Source organism: Numida meleagris, chromosome 27, assembly GCF_002078875.1.
Source record: "Numida meleagris isolate 19003 breed g44 Domestic line chromosome 27, NumMel1.0, whole genome shotgun sequence".
Classification (NCBI taxonomy): domain Eukaryota; kingdom Metazoa; phylum Chordata; class Aves; order Galliformes; family Numididae; genus Numida; species Numida meleagris.
The window spans coordinates 3,864,226-3,882,444 of NC_034435.1; the positions used below are offsets into that span (position 1 = coordinate 3,864,226).

General features: G+C 52.5%; 1 protein-coding gene across 4 annotated transcripts in view; it reads right to left on the reverse strand.

The window, feature by feature from the left end:
* Positions 1–18,219, reverse strand: part of CRTC1 (CREB regulated transcription coactivator 1) — a 33,482-nt gene that overhangs the window by 14,768 nt on the left and 495 nt on the right. For all 4 annotated transcript variants that reach the window (XM_021378672.1, XM_021378671.1, XM_021378673.1 and 1 more), the window contains exon 2: positions 3,927–4,043. In XM_021378672.1, the coding sequence (XP_021234347.1) occupies positions 3,927–4,043 (117 nt within the window). The remainder of the gene's footprint in view (positions 1–3,926; positions 4,044–18,219) is intronic.

Here is an 18,219-nt window from a genome sequence, read left to right on the forward strand (position 1 = left end):
CATTTTTCCTCTGTTTTCACTACAGCCACGGAAAGCGATTCCCAAGGCCACCTCTCCCAGACAGATTAGAGACGAGCGGAGGCAGACAGCGTGGGGTCTGCCCTCGCATCCATCAGCGCTGCTCTGCGACCTCTGCAGCTCTAAAATAGCCCAAGTGACAGGGACAGCAGCTGCCGGCTGCTGCGTCCGCTCCTCGGTGCAGCATGCAGCATGCATCCAGAAGGAACATGCCAGCAACCAGAGCTGGAAGAACAAGGGAGGGAGAAGATGCGGGACGGAGATGAGCAGTGATCTGAACCCTCTCAAGGCTTTCTCTCACCTCTCCTTTGGGCATAATGATTTTAAGGGGACACTGACAAAATTAAGGAAAACAAAACAAAACAAAAAAAAAAGAAATAAAAAGCAGTTTCCTTCCTCCTCTGTCTGGAAAAAGTTACAGCGCTCAGCATCTCCAGGGAGGCTTTTATCTCGTGCGGGTTGCACAGTGAATGGATTCCCACTCAATCTTATCAGCGCCTCCGTCCGGGGGAGCCCGGCTTGTCAGCAGCACGCTGCAGGGAGCGAGGTGCCCCAGGGAGGGCAGGAAGATGAATTCCCACGCTGAGCTGCGGAGCTCTGGTTTCAAAAGCCCTCCCCAGTCTGCGTGTGCAGGGAGGGGGCAAGGCAGCACCGACCGCTGACCTCGGCTCCCGCCTCACCGCCGTGATACGGAGGAAGAGCCGCGCAGCCCTGCCCTCCCCGCCAACACCAGCAGCTCTGCCGAGTGCCTCGACCCCATCTGCTTGGAAACCCAAAACTCCCTCCTCCACCCAGGTACTGCACGTGGCAGCGCGCTGCCCTGCCTGCCAAGCCGTGCGGCCATCTGCCTGCCACGCTCGTCCTATTTCACTTCAAAGCGTCCAGCTTCGCTTGCTTAGACGATCCCGTCTAAGAAGAAATTTGTTTTGCGTTTACTTCGAATGGCTTTGTTTGTAATAACGCCTCAAGGCGCCCTCCTGCTATTTTTAACTCTTTTCTTTTTAGCGACCACTGCTTTCCTCCCCTCTGGACGTACCCAACCCGTGTCAGTGACCTGCAGGGCCGGCACGTTGCGTGCAGCAGAACATTGCCTCAGTCAACAAGTCAGCAGCAGGAGAGCACAGCGCCTTGGTAACGCGCTGCTGGCTGCAGATCATGGTGTTCTGCTGCAGCTCCTTAACGAGCACGACTTCCTTGCACCAATACTCAGAAATCTCAAGTCAGAGCGTCTCAGTTTTAAGTCACTGCTTTAACCTCTGCTACAAGTACTGCGCAATGATCCAGTTCTATCTAACTGGGACCACGCAGCACTGAAAGTGTTTGTCACCCCAAAACAACGAGAAGTCTCAAACTCTTCTTTGCACCCCGGTGTGCTCCCAAAGGCTGCAGGTCAGTGCAAGCAGAACTGCTTCCCACGCCTGTGGTCTGAAGCACAAAATTAACCCAAAGAGGAGCTGGCCTGCAGCACATACACTGCACTGCCAGACCTCACCTGCAGCTTCAAAGGAAGCCAACATGCACACAAGGCTGCGTGCAAGACAGCTTCTTCTTGTTTTATGCCACAACTCACATATAACACAACTAAAATCTCATCTGAGTGTAACTGTGGCACAAGGAAGCAAGGGCTGTGCCCTGCTGCAGGGGGCTGCAATGAACCTAGCGGAGAACTCTGGGGCAATGCTGCTCTCTGGCTTCCCAGGCACAAAAAACCCAAGCAAATCCCTAACTTACTTGAGAAAATCGGAAAAGATGACAAAAAATAGATCTGAGCCTCAGTTCTGTTTGGGAAGGGAACGCCTGGAAACGTGCGCCAGGGTTTGAGATCAGAACCAAAACTCCACAAAACGTGAGGAAAAAGCCCAAATACTTCACAGACAGGAAGGAAAAAGCTCAGAGCTCTACAGCAACAGTGTCCCTTTAAGATGTATCGAGGCATGGGCTGAAGAAATCAAAAGAAGCGAGGTGGGAAGGGGGGAAGCGAGGAGCGGGCCCCACCACCCGCCCCTGGGTGACAAGCAGCACGAACTGGGGAATCATTCTTCCCTTCCCAGTGGGGTTTAACATGCAGGCTAAGTGCACATGCTCAGAGGTTGCTTGAATCAGGCCAAGACAGTGCCAGAGAAATCACCGTCTGCGTCAAATGAATCCCCCATAAATCATAAGGAATCACATGACAGACCACAGCGAGTCCGGAGAGGCTGCGACAGGAATTCTTATGCATGTTCCAAACCGGGATGCATGGCAACACCTGTATTTATGTGACAGACCATAACTCCTCCCGAGCCGGGCCGGTGAATCAAATAAATACTGTGCATACCAGGAAAAGTGTAACGTGTGCTAAAATACGTATCTACCTGGGCAAACAGTACACCAGTCCTAAATACGTATTTGCACAAACCTAAATGCTTGTTTACCAAAGAGACGGGAACTGCTCCAAAGGCTTCTGCCAGAGCTCCGTTGTGCTGCAAATGCAAAGAACCAAGATGCTCAGACAGCGCCGCGCTCAGCAGGGCACGCAGGCTCCCCTGCCTCCCACACCGCGCACGGAGCTTTGCACGTTTCAGCTTAACATGGAAAAGCCTGGAAAGCAGCGCGTCCTTACGCTGCTGCTGGTCACCACTGGTCACCTGTAACAGGATCAACCTCGGATTTTATTTCATTGATTTACGCACGTAACACAGGAAAAACCCGGAGTTTCCATTTGTTTCAGCAGCCTGCTCTCGTCATTCACAAATGTTTGAGTGCTTCCTTTGGAGAACTCTGCTAAGCTTCGGGACAGAATGACCCTATCTAACAGCTGCCCTGTAACAGCCAGCAAGGACAAAAGCACCAAAATACCAGTGCTGGAAGGACGCTGCCCCCGGGAGCCTCCCCAGCAGGACAACGCTGACCAAATCTGCAGGCATGGAGACCAGAAGCCTGCGCAGCAACACTACAGCCCGCACAGCTTTGTCATGGTAGGAGCTGCACTCCCTGCAGGCCACCAAATTGAAGTGGCCCTTTGCTTCTCCTTCTATACAAGAGTGAAGCTCTTCAGAACATCCCCAGATTCAGCTGCCCATGCAGGCTTCAGCAGAGCACCATCAGTGGTCTCCATCAATGACTTCTCGCTAAGCCAGCCTTCACCAGAAAACCACAAACTACAACACGTATTTCTCACCACACTCTTGCAAGTTAAAAGGTGTTACTACTCAAACAAGAGGAACTAATGCACAAGTTGTAATTACCTTGAGCACCCTAGGCCAATTAAGTATAGAAATCAGGAGTCCCAGAAGTAGCAGTGTCTAATCCTATCCACTGCACACCATCACGTAACACACACAGCAGAACACCTGTACAAACCCTCATCTCCTGCTCCCAGTGTCACAGCAGCAGCTGGTACCACCCCTACACTTACTTCTCCACCAAGCCAAAGCAATCTGACTGCTCTGAAACCTGTTGGTGTCCCACTCCCCCTCCTCCTCCCCTAGAAACCCACTCGTTATTCCCATGCAACACGCTCCCTGCCCTGGGCTGCACTCTTCAGCACTTCCTTCTCCCAGCACTTGCCACATCACCTCACGTTATCTGCTTCTGCTTCTGTTGCAAGTCCACAGCACCTTTGCAGAAGGTCTCATTGTGAATTTGGTACTGAACAAAACCAGAAAAAGCCACGAAAGACAGCTGATGACAATGCATTGCCTCTCCCTGGTCTTGACACAAACACATCACAACCAAGGACAGCAGAACTAACATCTATCACCAGATCTATGCACTCACCCCATACACAACTGTGCTCCATCCAAAAAAAAAAAAAAGCAACAACTTTTACAACAGAGCTGCGTGCTGGGGCCGTGGTGCTGTGCTCTGAACCAGCAGCTACTGACGAAATACATCAAATAAAACAGAAGCACCCCAGTCAAACTCACCTGGAAGGGCAGATCCATGGCGCTGTTTCCAATCTGGTTCACATTTGGCAGTGACCCACCGTAGTACTGGCCACGACTCTGTCCCAGTTGCAAATACTGGGTTTTCTGCAGCTGTAACTGAAAGAAAACAAGGAGGAAAGTGTAAGGGTAACACAGTTGTTGTTCAGCTGTTTTAATTAGCTCAGTTCTTGCCCATATCACTGATCACCAAGAGTGGGTACCATCCATAACAGCACGGATTGAGCTGGTGAGGACACAGCTCCTCCTCATGCAGTGCAGCTGGCGACCTGGCACAGGGAACCCTGTGTGACAGCGCATGGGGATGGAGGAAAGATCAGCTGTGGAGTCAGCAGTCACACCCCACTTCCAACAAAGAACAGCCCCACGAAAGCACACAGCCCCTGTGTCACCTGCTACACTGCAAAGAACCCGCATCAGCCTGTGCCTCTAACAGCAAACCCAAGCAGCTGGCCACGTGCACGACCGACGCGTGAGGAAGTCAGTTGAGTGTGCTGAGTATATGCTTGAACCAAACACAAACCACACACAAATGCTCTTGTTTTCTGCACCAGGACAGGGCAGCAACACAGGTCTTCAAGAGGAGAAGAGGAAAAAAAGGGAAAAAAAAGAGCAGCAAGTGAGCAAGGATGCACGAGGATAAACGTGACAGGCAGCAGCGCCGCGCTCAGTGCTCAGCAGCATCCTCCAGCTCTGATGACACCTCTGCACGACTCCACCTGTGTGTGTTTCCCTCCAGCTGTACAAGAAAGAACGTGTGCAAGAGAGGAGCTCCAATCCTCCCCACTCAAACCTGAAGTTTTCATCGTCCCCTTTTGCACAGGAGCACGCTGCATTAGCAGCTCCTAAGTGAAAGCGAGGATTTTTCTATTAGACTTCCACTAGAGATCTTTCTCAACTTTTTAGCTCTGTTGTGCCAACAAAAACAAGTGTTAGAATCACTTCTCATTAAACCCTGAGCTGTTCCAACTCGATACCTGTAGAGGTAACACTGTGCTGCCACCGAAGCCCTAATTTACAGCGATGCAGCAGGATTTGCAGCCATCTGAGCACGCCACTCCACTCCCTGGGATGCAATCTGCAAGGCGAGGAGCTGCAGATCAGAACTGTGCTTACATAAGGTGCCTCTCCTCCCACTCCAGAGCAGCACGGATTTTATCAGCTGTGTTGTTCATCGCTGGATATCAACTGGCTGCTTCTGCACTCTGAGATGCAAGAACATTCCTAGATGGGTAGCAAAGAATTGTTTAAAGACTGAACGTTCAGCTCTTGGACTAGGTGCAGCGTGGTTGCCAAGGTACCGCAGTGTGTACATCAACAAATCTGGTTTAGTTCCACTCGAGGAGATCCTAAAGCCTTCGCCTTGCAATGCCAGAATTTTGAAGAGCAAAGTTTGGAAAAGTACTAGAAAACAAACGCATCACCCCAATTGGATGCTTGTATGTGTTTTTTGTTTCTTCGCCCTTTCTTAAGGCACAGGGCTCTACAGCTTCACCGCATTGCCTCTGAGGCGGAGCAGAGATGTTTCCAGCAAGGTGAGGAGGAGCCGTGCTGCTCGTGCTGGCGGTGAGGCCGGAGCAGAGCACTCTGCCAAGTGGTAACGGTGGGAGCGGAGCTGAGCAGCGCTGACAGCGCCGGTACCACCCAGAGAGGAGCAAAGGGAACGTGGCGCTGCCGGCACTTCTGGGTCCGAATGGGAACGGCCTGAATCAGCCAGCTCAGAGAGACCCCATCCAAAAAGCACGACCTGGACCCCCGCCCTCCATTCCTGTCCTGTGACATTCAGTGACAGCAGCGCATGAGAGCAGCAGAGTGCTCCGCCGGGGCCGCCCCGTGTCACAGCCCCGGGCGCAGGGCTCGCTGTGCTTTGTGCCTGCTCCGTGCACATGTTTTTGTTGTTTAAAAGAAGGCTTGCACGGGATCGGTGCCAAACGTGAAGTAAGTGCTTCAGCAGGTGCTGCTCTCTCCTAAGGAACCTGCTATGACACGCGCTGGGCCGGGGGGGTTGCTTCACGTTTTTTAACGCTTCGCTCTCCCCCGTACGAACCCAGCACAACGGAACGGGGAGGCCACCGCCATTTGTCTTTCCCACTGCACTTAAACGTGGAGATGAGGCAACGCAGGAGATCAAGAACCACAGCAGTCCTCGAAAACAACCTCATCAAGCAGCTCTGCTGAGCCGCTCATCTGACCAGCTCCCCTCAATTGCCACTCCTGGAGCTCTGCGCCACAAACAAAAGCGGTTCCTTTCCTGCCATCCCGTTCCAGCACGGCAGCGCGGTGCTGCTGCCCGTTCAGTGCTCACCTGCTGTATTCACTCCTTGAGCCACGGGAACCCAGCGAGCCCATGCAGCAGCACTTCCGCACGCAGTTCTTTAGCATAGCTGCGAGCATCCCCCAAATAAAAGCATGTTGGTACACGCTTGGTCCAACAGATTTGAAGTTCTGTTACAACCAAGACGTGATTCCTGCAGCAGGGCTGGGGTTACCAGCAGCATCTTTGCAATAGCTCGCTTTCCATGCGGTTGCAACAATGCTCCCAGCTCAGCTCGCAGCAAAGCAGCACGGAGCGATCCTCCCTGGGCTCCCGGAGCTGGATGGGAAGCACTTGGGTAAGAAATCCAAACTATGACGTTAACACCAGCCCTGACTTGCTCTCATTGCTAACGATGCGATGTTCTCCCAGATATTCGCTGTTGTGGGAGCCTGCTGATAGGAAACACCTCGGTGTTCCTGTTGAAGTTGGGCCGCAGTTTGCTGTGTATGCAGCTGTGTGAGCACAGAGCCTCGAGTTACACAGGGACAAGGAAAAAAAGGAGAGGAACGCGACCCCGAAAGCACATCCAGCTTCCCTGCTGCCTTTCTGTGCACCCAAAAACATGGTGATGGGAGTCAAAGCAAGCATCCATCAAAATGCAGCACACGTCACCACCTCCAAACCCCAACCAAAAAAAATATAAATAAAATGGGGGGCAAATGACAAATCTGTGTGCAGAACTCGGCTGTCAACAAAGGGCAAACGTGCCACCAGAGCTGAGCAATCCAAACCCGGCAGCAGCACGCCTGTTCAAATGCCCTTCTTCATACACGAAGCTTTGATTCCCCTAAGGGCAGCAGAAGGGTGGAGCGTCCTTTCGACAAAAAAACAGAGCTCTGTGATGAATACAGGAAGCCAGATCTCATGATAACGGCTCCGCTGCCGGTTTGCAGTTTCCATTCGAAGCCTTCTTATAAATTTCAGCTTTCCACTTTAAAGGCTTTCTCTGCAGCTCAAGGCTAATAAGCAGCAAAACAAGCGCAGGTGCCAGTTAGAAACGTGCTACCGTATCTCAATTGGAAATTAAGTTACGTTTAAAGGATTAACACAAAGTGTTAAAGACCCTGTTAGGTGTGAACTGTGCTGCTCCCATCTGCACAAAGCTGGCTGGCCTGCTGCTCCCCATGGATGGGGAAGGAGACCAGGGCCCTCCCGCCCGCAGCAGCGGCCTTCCCAGGTCGCAGAGGGAGAAACTTCTTCCTCCTGTGCGAGGCAGCAGCAGGGAGAGGCTCCAGCACCAACCTGGCTTCTTTCTCCGGCGTGAAATTAAACACCAAGTGAAAGAAACCCTCCCGAGCAGTCCGTAACGCGGTGGAATCCCAGCGCAGGTGTTTTCTTCAAAGGGAGACTTCTTCCCATTCGCAATCCTCGTGTTGATAAGAAAAGCAAACAGCCTCAAAAAGAAAGATCGGTGAACGTCTGTTCAATGATTCGCGGTTGCTGCATTTAGCCTTGGTGGGAATACAGCCATTACACATCACCCAATTAGCCACCTAGCTATTACATTGAGAAGTTCTTCACGTTTGTGTCCAAGCTGCTTAAAAGCACCCAGCAATCCAGTGCCTGGCCACCAAAGCAGCGTGGTTCCTCCCTCACGCTAACCAGCCACCTCCCGTGGGTGCTCTGAAATTCCTACCATAAACTGAAGTTTTGAAACGCTTGCTATTCCATTTCTAAGCTTAATGTGCATCGGGATAACTGCTCGTTTGCTAAAGCAAGCCCGTCAAGAAAGTCGTCTGGAATTTCTTTAATCAAATAAGCACGGATTCAACAATCAATAAGAGAGAAGCCTGCGACGCCGAGGAGGGGAAAATTGTTGGGCACGTTTCATTCAGTGCTGCAGATCGTGTCGGGGTCTGCTGATGTGGGTGGGCACTGAAAGTGCCCACCCACATCAGCAGACCCCGACACGATCTCACTGAATGCAGCAGGCATTCGTCCTCCCTCTGCCACCAGAGTCCTCAGGACGACACAGGAGCAATTAAAACCTTTGCAGAGGCAACTGCTCCTTTTCAGATGACTCAACGCAAAGCATCGGGTCTGTCACGATGACCAGCTGGGCTCTGCTGGGCTCCACTGGGAGCTGTGCTGTGCATAAGGCGTTTCCAAACCTGGAGCCACTGCTGGGCGTCTTCTGCCTCCTGGAGCAGCACTTGTGTCACCTGGGCACTCACAGCATCCACCCGTTTTACAAGCAAGCTCTCATCTCAGCTGCCTTCCTATAAAACGAGGATAACCCCGCCAGAAGAGGATGGTAAAGATGCTCAATTCCAGTGTCACCAATACACCTGAGCACAGCCACCACAGCAGCACGAACGGGATCGGAGCTCCTCCTTCACCCCAAGCACGTCCTGAGAGGCAGGGGGAATAAAGCACGCCGTGTCAGAGCCCTTCCTTTACACTGCACCCATCACCCAGCCCTACTCTGCCCATCAAAACACCCAGAGCTACAGAGCTGCATGCAGCCCAGCGGCCCCTGCAGCTGCAGGCACAGAAAGGGAATTCTGAAAGCTGTGCTCTTCCCAAAACCAGAACACACCTAAGTGTGCTCGCTGCAGAGCAAGCAACACTGCTGTGTGCCTCCTGAATAACCAACCGCTCGTGGCAGCCACGAACTGCAAACCTGCACAGAGGATGGAAAAAGCAGGGCCAGCTTCTTCACGGCTCCTGCTGGCTGACGGAGACAGGATTCACAGATGAGTTTGTTAACAAAAAAGAGAATCCCTCGCAATTCTTTCTCCTTTGGGCTGTCACAATCAGGAAGAAACTGCAGCGAGCCAGCTTTTGAAAGCAACTTATTTCCTGCAGTTTCAAGTACTGATCCAACAGCAGCAGAGGATCCAAATGCACAGCTGTTCCTCCCAGGAAGACTGGTAAAGGAAATGAAGTCTGAAGTGCAGAGGAAAGGTATAATCCGCAATGATAGCAGCTGCTCTGTCTGGGCCACTCGGGATTTAAAATATTCCATCATTATAACACAACGTTTTGCAACGGGTTTGTTGAATTTCAGTGTGTTTTTCTTGTCATGAAAGCGAAGATTTTAACACTGGCTGGGAACAGACAAGTGCGGACAAGCGGAGCGAAAGTTTCCCTTGTTGCTGCTGCCAATCACGCTTGGCCTTACAAGGCTGTTACCGTCCTGGTGCGGCAGACACCGCGGAGAAGAGCGCTACCAAGCCAAAACAGGAAGCCAAACGTCTACTACAAACCAAGTGAAAATCACCCCGAGAAAATCCAGACCCGTGGTATGAACCGGACCTGAACCCAGGCTTCCAGGACTGCTACATCATTGTTTACTCCTCCATCACCCCAACTGTCATTTAAGTCACTTGCAAGTATTTGTTCCATTATCACACTGGCGTTTCGGGACGCAAAACAACACAAACAACTCTGCGGGCCAGCCCAAACGTAGCCAATAATAAAAATTCAAGCAAAAAATATGTTTCTAAAAAAAAACCAAGATCTGTTGCAATACCCCGGGATTCAGCAGCCACAGGAGCCGCGTTTCTGCTGCACTGAAGCACTCCCCAGCAAACCCCGCTGGCAGCAGAGTGGTGCAGCCCCAGCACCGCGCTGATCTTGGGATGGCCGGGGCTCACATCCAAGGACCGATGGCTTTCCTTTGGTAGAGACTTTGGGAATTAGCAACGGGATGTGACATTTGAGCACCAGAACCAAAGGGGTTCACAGCACGGGGCTCTGCAGGGACGGGAGGGGAGGCAGAACTCGGCCCCTCCACCTCGCGGAGCCCCCAGGAGCTCCCCCCATGAATCAAACCAGGAAGCAGGAGCAGCTGTTTCTGCATTAATGAAATCATCTAGTGAGAGGACAGGGCCCAGCAAGCTAGCTAACTTCTGATTTTAAATACCTGATGAAGCTGAAAGATTCCCTGGTACATACACAAGGCTGCAATTCCAGCTGCTTGCCAGTAAGCGCGAGGTCTCTCCCACAGGAGCACCAGCACCAGTCCTGAATGACTCTGTGCTTTGGAAAGGAGAAAGGAGACGAGAAGTTCTCAGCCATGCTGTCCATGACAATGCGAGCCACGCGGGGACAGCCTGAACTCATCTCACTTATTGCAGCTACTGCGTCTGCAGAGCAAGGAAGTGCAAACAGAAGGGCCGTGGTGCAGGGGCACAGCGCTGCTGGGGGCTGCTCCTCGCCAACCCACGCCGGGCACGGGGCTGACCCACGCTGCAGAGCAGAGCAGAGCCGGCCCGCAGCCCCACGGCTCAGACACAAAGCATCACTACTGCACAGCAACTTGAAACAAACTTCTCCCGCCTGGTAACCCTAACACCGCTCCGCTAAAAGCACCATAATCCAGTTAAATAAATTTCATTCATACGAGATGAAATATATACTGATCAGCAAAGCTCGAGCAGGGATCGCTTGAGTCCCTGCCAACGAGCGACCGCTGCACTTTTAGCACTCCAAGAGAGCCAATTATTACTCATGAGTTCATGATGTTTTCTTCACCTTCCTGTTGAAGAGATTATTTAAGACCTCAAATCACTTAACTGGATTGTTTTGTCCTGTTATGAGTCATCTACAAATTCCAAGGCACCATTAGATTCTCCTTCACGGGCTGAAACCAACTCCCCAGATTGCCTCAGCTCCAAACTGCGGAGGAAACGGGGCTATAAAAATTACACCCATCCCCAGACCCCATCCCCAGGTGTCTTCTAGAGTTCGTGTGAAAGCGAAAAGATCTCACCTCCTCGTATACAATTACTATTTATAAACCACCCCAAATCCACATTATGCTCCAGGCCAAAAACCCTTCTTCCTGTAAACCCAAAGAGACCAAAACAGAACGCTTAACCGCGGCAGGAAGGAGGGATAGCTGGGGGAGAGGGAGGAAGGCGGTTATTTCACGCTGAATTTTTGTTTTTATTTGTGATGTCTGTGTTTTATAGCAGCAGAACCTCCTTACACATCAGCTGCATTTAGCTGTCTGCAGCACACGGGTCGGTACAGAGCGCTGGGCATCCTGGGGGCTGCGGGCAAAGGACCCCCACCAGCAAGCCTTGCAGCATCTGAATAATGGTACCAATTAGATTTAGCACGCGGGCTGTCACTCCGTGTTTAAGAAACACTTTGCTATTGCTGGGGAACAAAGGTTTACTGCTTGAGACTTCACAGTCACAACCGAGCCGCAAGGAAAAACAGGATACAGCCCAACTCGCGCCTTAAAATAGTGACTGCTCTATCACCGGGCAGGGAGCCAAGCCCAGCTACAATATGAACCAAACCTGATTTGCACTGCCTTTAAAAACAAACCAGATCCCATGGCAGCTCCGAAAGCACCGCCCTCCTGCTCCGAAAGGCTTTCAGCAGGAGCAAGGCATGCACGGCGCCGATCATTGGGTACAACGCCTCGGGGAGGACTTGCACGTGAAGCTCACTGCCTGTTTGATAGCAGAAAATTCCTTGCTTCCATGATACGTTCAAATCCGGCACTACGCTCGAAGTCTGGCTATTTTCCTGGAGGTTGCTACTTGCTAACAGGGTGCTTTGAAGAAAGCGCTGCTCAGAGTGGGGCAGCGTAAGCGCCCGCTGCTCGATGGGCACAATCCCAGAGAGCGAATGTCCACTAAAACAAAAACACCCCTAAGCCAGACCCCCTCCTTCCACTGAAACACCTCAGGAAGACGAAATAAAAGCGGAGATGCCCTCATTAAGCAAGACAAAAATAGCTTTTATGCTCCGTTTTTTATTTTTAGCAGAAGGCTGACAATTCGGTTACGTAACCCCACGCGACGTGTGATCGCCGGGACCAGCGGGGCGTGCTGGCACACGGAAGGGGAGCAGCTCCCAGGAGCGCGCCCAGCTCACAGCACGGCCCCGTGCTGCAGGACAAGCTGCTGCACACCCGGCCATCCCATCATCACCTGCAGCAGGCGCAGAGATGGCACTTGTCCATCACAGATCGCTGCGCTGTTACCTGCACCGACCCCTCGTGCTGCTCCCACCGTGCAAACCGCGAGCCCCCGCGCTGCGGCTCCTAGAGATGAAGCACTGCACGACCCCCAGAGCACTGCAACCACCTGGCGTTAGAGACAGAGCTCCTGGAGGGCAAACTGCCCCAACAAGGCAATCACTTCACGGCAGAAGTGAACAACCTAATTACAACGAGAAGTCAATGAGACACGTGAATCTGAGCAGGCTGGTGGAAACTCACAAGGAATGAGTTTTGCTCCGCTCTCCCTCGTGGACAAAAGCCACGGAGCCGAGGGGAGCGGGGCCTCGTGGAGCTGGGAGCGAAGGGCTGCGAGGAGCAGGACAGGACGGCTGGGTGCACGCAGGAACACGGCAAGCCCAGCAGCACCACGCCAACCAGCAGCCGCTGCTGAACGCTGCCACGAACGTGACCTACACACGGCTGCAAGGAAAGGAAACGGGTGAGAAGTCACCATGTTCAGCTGCCACGGCCTTCCCCTTCACCACTCGTTTTTCCCCCTCATCCAGCCCGCAGGGGGCAAAGCGCCGCACGAGGACTGGGAGCTGCCTCGCCAAGGGACGCTGCACGGAACCATCTGCAGACACCTCCCGAGCTGGGAGCAGCATCACCTCGCCGAGAAGACGTGCACTGCGGGAAACCAACTCTAACTGCTCCCCTTTGAAACTCCGGCTCTTCAAGAAAAGTAATTTCAACATAAAAATAGTTGAGCGTCGAAATCAATCTACCGGATCTGCACCGTACGAAAAACAATCGAGCAGCCCAGCAGAACTATCAGAGATCTTCCCCGTTTTCCAGAAGAAAAGAAGCGACAGAACTGACAGCGGGGACACAGAGCACGGCCTTCGAGGGGAGGCAGCTGGCACACAGCACAGGGCTCAGCAGTGCTCAGCAGTGCTGCAGGGCTCTCAGCACAGCGCGGGGTCGGAACGTGGTGCTCCCTGCTCCTCTCCTTCCTCATTCAAGGCCCAGTTCTTGTGGTTGGTGCTGCTGTCTGATGGCAGAGGATTGCTGTGGCACAAGGGGAATGCGCAGCTCCTAGGAAATCACGTGCAAAACGGGGCTGCTATCAGCGTTGTGCAGCAGCACATGAGATCACAGACAGCAGCTCTGGAGGACAAACAGGAGCTTCTGCAAAGCTCACGCAGCCCAGCGAGGACCCACGACACAAATCTTATCCCCAGACATCATTTACACGGCACCAAACATCCCATGCAAATCATTTAGAACGAGTCGAAGCAACGTTTTAAACTTGAACGCCCACGCACTATCAGAGACGCCAATCTGAGCTAATGAGTTAATAAATACTTACGGCTTGGCTGGCACCTCGAGTTTACACGAAAGCCTTTGGGACCGCATGTTTGTACGGCAACGCACGGCGTTCAGGCCAATGGGAAAAAAAAAAAGGAAGCACGAAGGCCACAGCTCCTCGCTGTCACAAAACGCAGACGGCTGCAAGCTGATGTTCCCTACAGAAATCTACCCACGTTGGACGGCTTGCTTCCTCCATCCGCCTCCTCCAGCCCTGCCAGCGGCCGTACATCCCGACTCCAAAGCAACAGCTACCGCAGCACGTTCACAGCAACACCAGGGAGGAACCATCACAACCAGAAATGCTGTTTTCAAAGAAGGAGAAGCTTCTTTCCTTCAGCTGCAGCATCCCCTTCGCTGGGAAGCGCCCCGCGGTACGCACATGGCACATCAGGCACAGCGCATTGATGGAATGCGCCATTAGAGGCTGAGCGATGCTTTTATGGAAATTGACAAAATTCAGCCCAAGAAATCGCTCCTCGGCAATTAGAGAGAAAGGAGAGAAAGCCAAGACAAATATGAGGCCTTTAAGCCATCTTGTTTCAATCCCCATTGGCCATGCTGGAGAAGATGTCCACTTTTTGCCCAATTAGCATCTCGTTACCGCCACCGCCGAGCGTCCAGAAATGCTGGGTAATTTCCTGAATTAATGCCAGCACATTATTCAGATTAATAGAGAATCAGCTCCTCACGTTGACTGACAGTTGCCAACAGCAGGTTTGTAGCTCTGGCATTTGCAGCTGTAACTCAAACATCAAAACTCCACGCAATTGGTAAACATGAGACCAAAACGAAACGGGCCCCCGCACCTGAGAGCTGCCAGGACCCCAGCTACGAGCGCAGCTCAGCTCTGTGCCCGCAGCTCTGCAGCTCTGGGACTCACCCCGAGGGAAAAACCCAACGCATCCTCCCAGCGGGGAAGGGCTGAGCGCTCCCGACTCTGCTCTCTCACAAAATGAGTAACTTCTAGAAATGCAAATTACTGCAAATATTCCCCGCCGCTGAAGCTGAAGCAAACTTTGAAACGCGGCGCGCTGAGCGGAGTTCCACGTGTTCACCCACTGAGCTACACACAACAGACTGAAATGCATCAGGAGCGCGGTTACAACCCGTGTGTCTGCGGACGCTAGATGCTTGCAGCAGGAGCCGGCCGTGTGCACGAACGGACGCGGCCCTGGGGCAGAAGCGAGCGGCTGGAACGCGCCTCAACGATGGAAGCGTAACAAAAGTCATCGTCTCCTTAGAAAAACGGCACAACAAAAACCCGAGTGGCTCCCAAGCAGAACGCTGCCCTGCTGCGCCGAGGCTGAGCTGTGCAGCACGGCTATCAGCAGCGGCTCGCGCTGTTTACCTTGGACAGCTCAGGCCAAGGAAGGAGGGCAGAGCGCTGCACAGGAACAGAGATCCTTTGTGCCCTGCCAGAGCTCATCTTTATATTCGCACCGATTCTCTCTTGCATTAGGACTTTCAGACTCCCAGGCACGCTGCTATTTCAGCCAGGGCCAGGTGCAGGCGAGCGGGGCGGCTCGGTTCGGTTCGGGACCAGCTGTGGGGGCAGTGGGCTGCACCCTGCTCCAGCAGCACCCAGTGCACCGAGCTCCTGACCCACCGCTGGGCCTGGAAACGTGCAAGCCCTGCAGCTGGGAAGTAACAGAGCAGAGCACCGGGCAGAGCCACATGCAGACCAATGCTGTTGTGCAAGAGGAGCTCCCTGCTGCTTGGAACAAAGCCCCTTCCAGCTGACAGCACCCAGCCCCACTCGGAGGCCGAGCCCTGATCCTGATGCGTTTCTACCACATCTTTCAGTCACACAGAAGTACCATTATGCAATCAGAATTCCTTTTGTATCAAATTATTTAATAAAAGACACCGGGATTCATCACGACACCGTCACTGTTGTTAGCGTCCCTCATTTTTAAAACTAGAGATTAGCATTCCTGATCAAAGTAAGCTTTTAAATACCGCTCTGCACACCACCTACACCTGACGGACAGCTGCGATGCACAAAGACCTTCGGATCTCTTCTGCAGCAAACAGCAGCACCATCCCTGCCTCACGCTTCACCACCAAGAGAACAAGTGCTGTGCCACGGAGGAGCAGTGGCTCTCAGTAGAGGTCCTCTGCTGAGCAGTGCGGGGAGCAGCAGCTTGCAGGCGTTTCTACACTCTGCCCGTGAGCAGGGAGAGGCCGCAGGCAGTGCTGGAATTCTGCAGCACATTTCCAGCCGTCAGCATTCACCTGCTTTGCTTTCCTTTCCTTTCCTCCCCATCTTCACTGCAGCATCAGCAGGAGCAGCCCGGCTCCCCAGTTTGTGGAGCTGGGAGGTTCGGGGCTTCTTTATAAAGCAGAGCTGCAAAATCTGTGAGCGGGAGCTCACGCACCGCTCCAGCTGGAACCCCACAGAACAAAGTGCCTTTAACAATATATGTGATCAGTGAATAAATAAGCAGCCCTGGAAACTCAAGAGCATTTCCAACTCAAACCACCTTTCAAATGCAGGTGACAAGCTTTAAAAACTTAAACGCTTTAATGCATGACTCTTCAGATGAGATTTGAAGAGCTCAGCACTATCTGTGTCATCCTGCATGGCACTGTCTTGTTAATTGCAACTTTAGAAGGCAGCAGCAGCTTTGTATGAGGGAACACACACAAAGCAGCAAGCATCCCTGCACCGTGTTACAACAGAAATCGAGAGCAGGCCCTGGTAAACAACTCAGAAACCAGCACAGTTCTGAAATTTCATGCTTTGCACTAAAAAAAAAAAAAAAAAAGGGAACAGAATCATCAGCAAAATACAGGAGTCACACAGAACAAACTCCCCCTCTTCTCACCCACTTCGTTACTATGGGACTCGCAGAAATCTCTGGATTATAAACATGAAGGTCCCACTCACAAGACAATTAAGCAGATCCAGTGCTTCTATCAGCCACCCACCTGCGAGGCTCTTTGCAAGCTCTGTGGCTGCAAAAAGCTGGAATGCACGCTGCACCGGGCAGCTGAAAGGCAGCAGTCTGCTGCTGCTGAGCATGGCAGAACCCTTCTGAAACCATCGCCATTTAATTCTCAAATGAATTTTTTGCCTATATGTATTTTTACCATCTGAATGGCGAGGGCAACAGACAAAAAAAAAGAGTTAATATCACACTCTGCCTTGCCTTGGACAAGAAAGAAGCACTGCAATGTACAAATCTCAGATAGACTCAACAGCTAAATAGGTGGTAGGTTCCCAAGTGAGAAAGCAAGCCCAGAAACAGCACGGGCATGCACAAGAAATGGTGGAACAGTAGTTTCCTGCCTCTGCTGCGACCAGTAACTAACAATAAAAGAGACAAGAGGGTAAACACTGCAAAAAGACAATTACTAATAATGAAAAAGCAACAGAAATTTTGGGCTGCTTCCACACACTGAGTAACGCATTTTCGAACTGACAGCAAAGTGCTGGCTGCCAAATGAAAATGAGAGCAAACAGCAAAGTTGTGCTTAACCCCTTTTTGCTTTTATACTGCATTTTAAACACAGATGAAATCATGGAATTCAGAAGAAGTCTACAAAGGAGACATTTTACTCAGCTATTCGGTCAGTGTTTCCATCACTTCAGTACCCAGAATCCTCAGACAACTCATTCATCTCGGGCCCTTTTCTCAGCACCGGGCTCTCGAAAACGAGAGGGGGTTGTGTTTGCAAAGCCTGGATTAGAAACACTCAGATGTGGGAGAAACCAGCTTAGGATTCCGACTGACGGACACCTTTACCTTGCAGAAGGCAAATACCAAACCCGAGAGCGAAGGGAAGGACGCTGAGGGCTTCAGGAACTCTGTCCAGCGCCATCGAAAGGCAAAAAACACAGGAGACAGAGCTACACGGGCACCCCAGGGGCTCGGGGAACAAGAGAACTCCGCGTCTGCAGACGCCTCCAACCCGTCCTTGCTCTGCTCCCAGCTAACTCCAGTGTAACTCCAGCACGGCCTCCTGCACAATGCACCAACACACGCGGCCTCGCGCCTCCGCAGCCGCGTGCCTTTGTTTTCCCTCTGACCAGCGCCAGTTCAAAACGAATATTTAAAACCCTGCCCTGCCACCGAGCACTGAAAGGAAAGGTTTCACTGCACGTTCTCTCGTTCGGCCACAAACAAGCTCGTAAATGTTCCTTACGCAGTTGGGAGAGAAACAAAAACGTTGACAGAAGCAGGTGAGACCAGAACCACACGGAAGAGCTGAGATACCCACAGATCTTAAGCAGCAAACGCATCCGACGTTTGGCAAAGGCGCTCGTTACGCCGCTCATCTCTAATGATGGGCTCTGCAGAGGCAGAAGCCACGGAGGATCGGGAAGCGCAGCAACTCGCACCCACGGGGAACAGAGTCAGTGCCACACGGCCCAGCAGCTCCTGCTGCATCTCTGTGGGTCTGTGCCCCACAGTGGGGTTCTGTCTGACGGGCAGAGACCCCCCCCAGCTCTGGGCCTGTCTCAGTGGAGGGAAAACATCCCCTAAGAGAGGGGCCTGTCACAGTGTGAGGGATGCAGACCCCCCCGCTCTGTCCCTCCCGACCCCTGCGGGGCTCCCTGGGTCCTTCCTGAGGAGACCCGAGGACCCCCCCCCACACACACACACATACACAGAACGAGCCCCGCTCCGGGGGGCACCGGGACGCGAACCCGCGGCTCTTCGGTTCCGCCAGGCGGT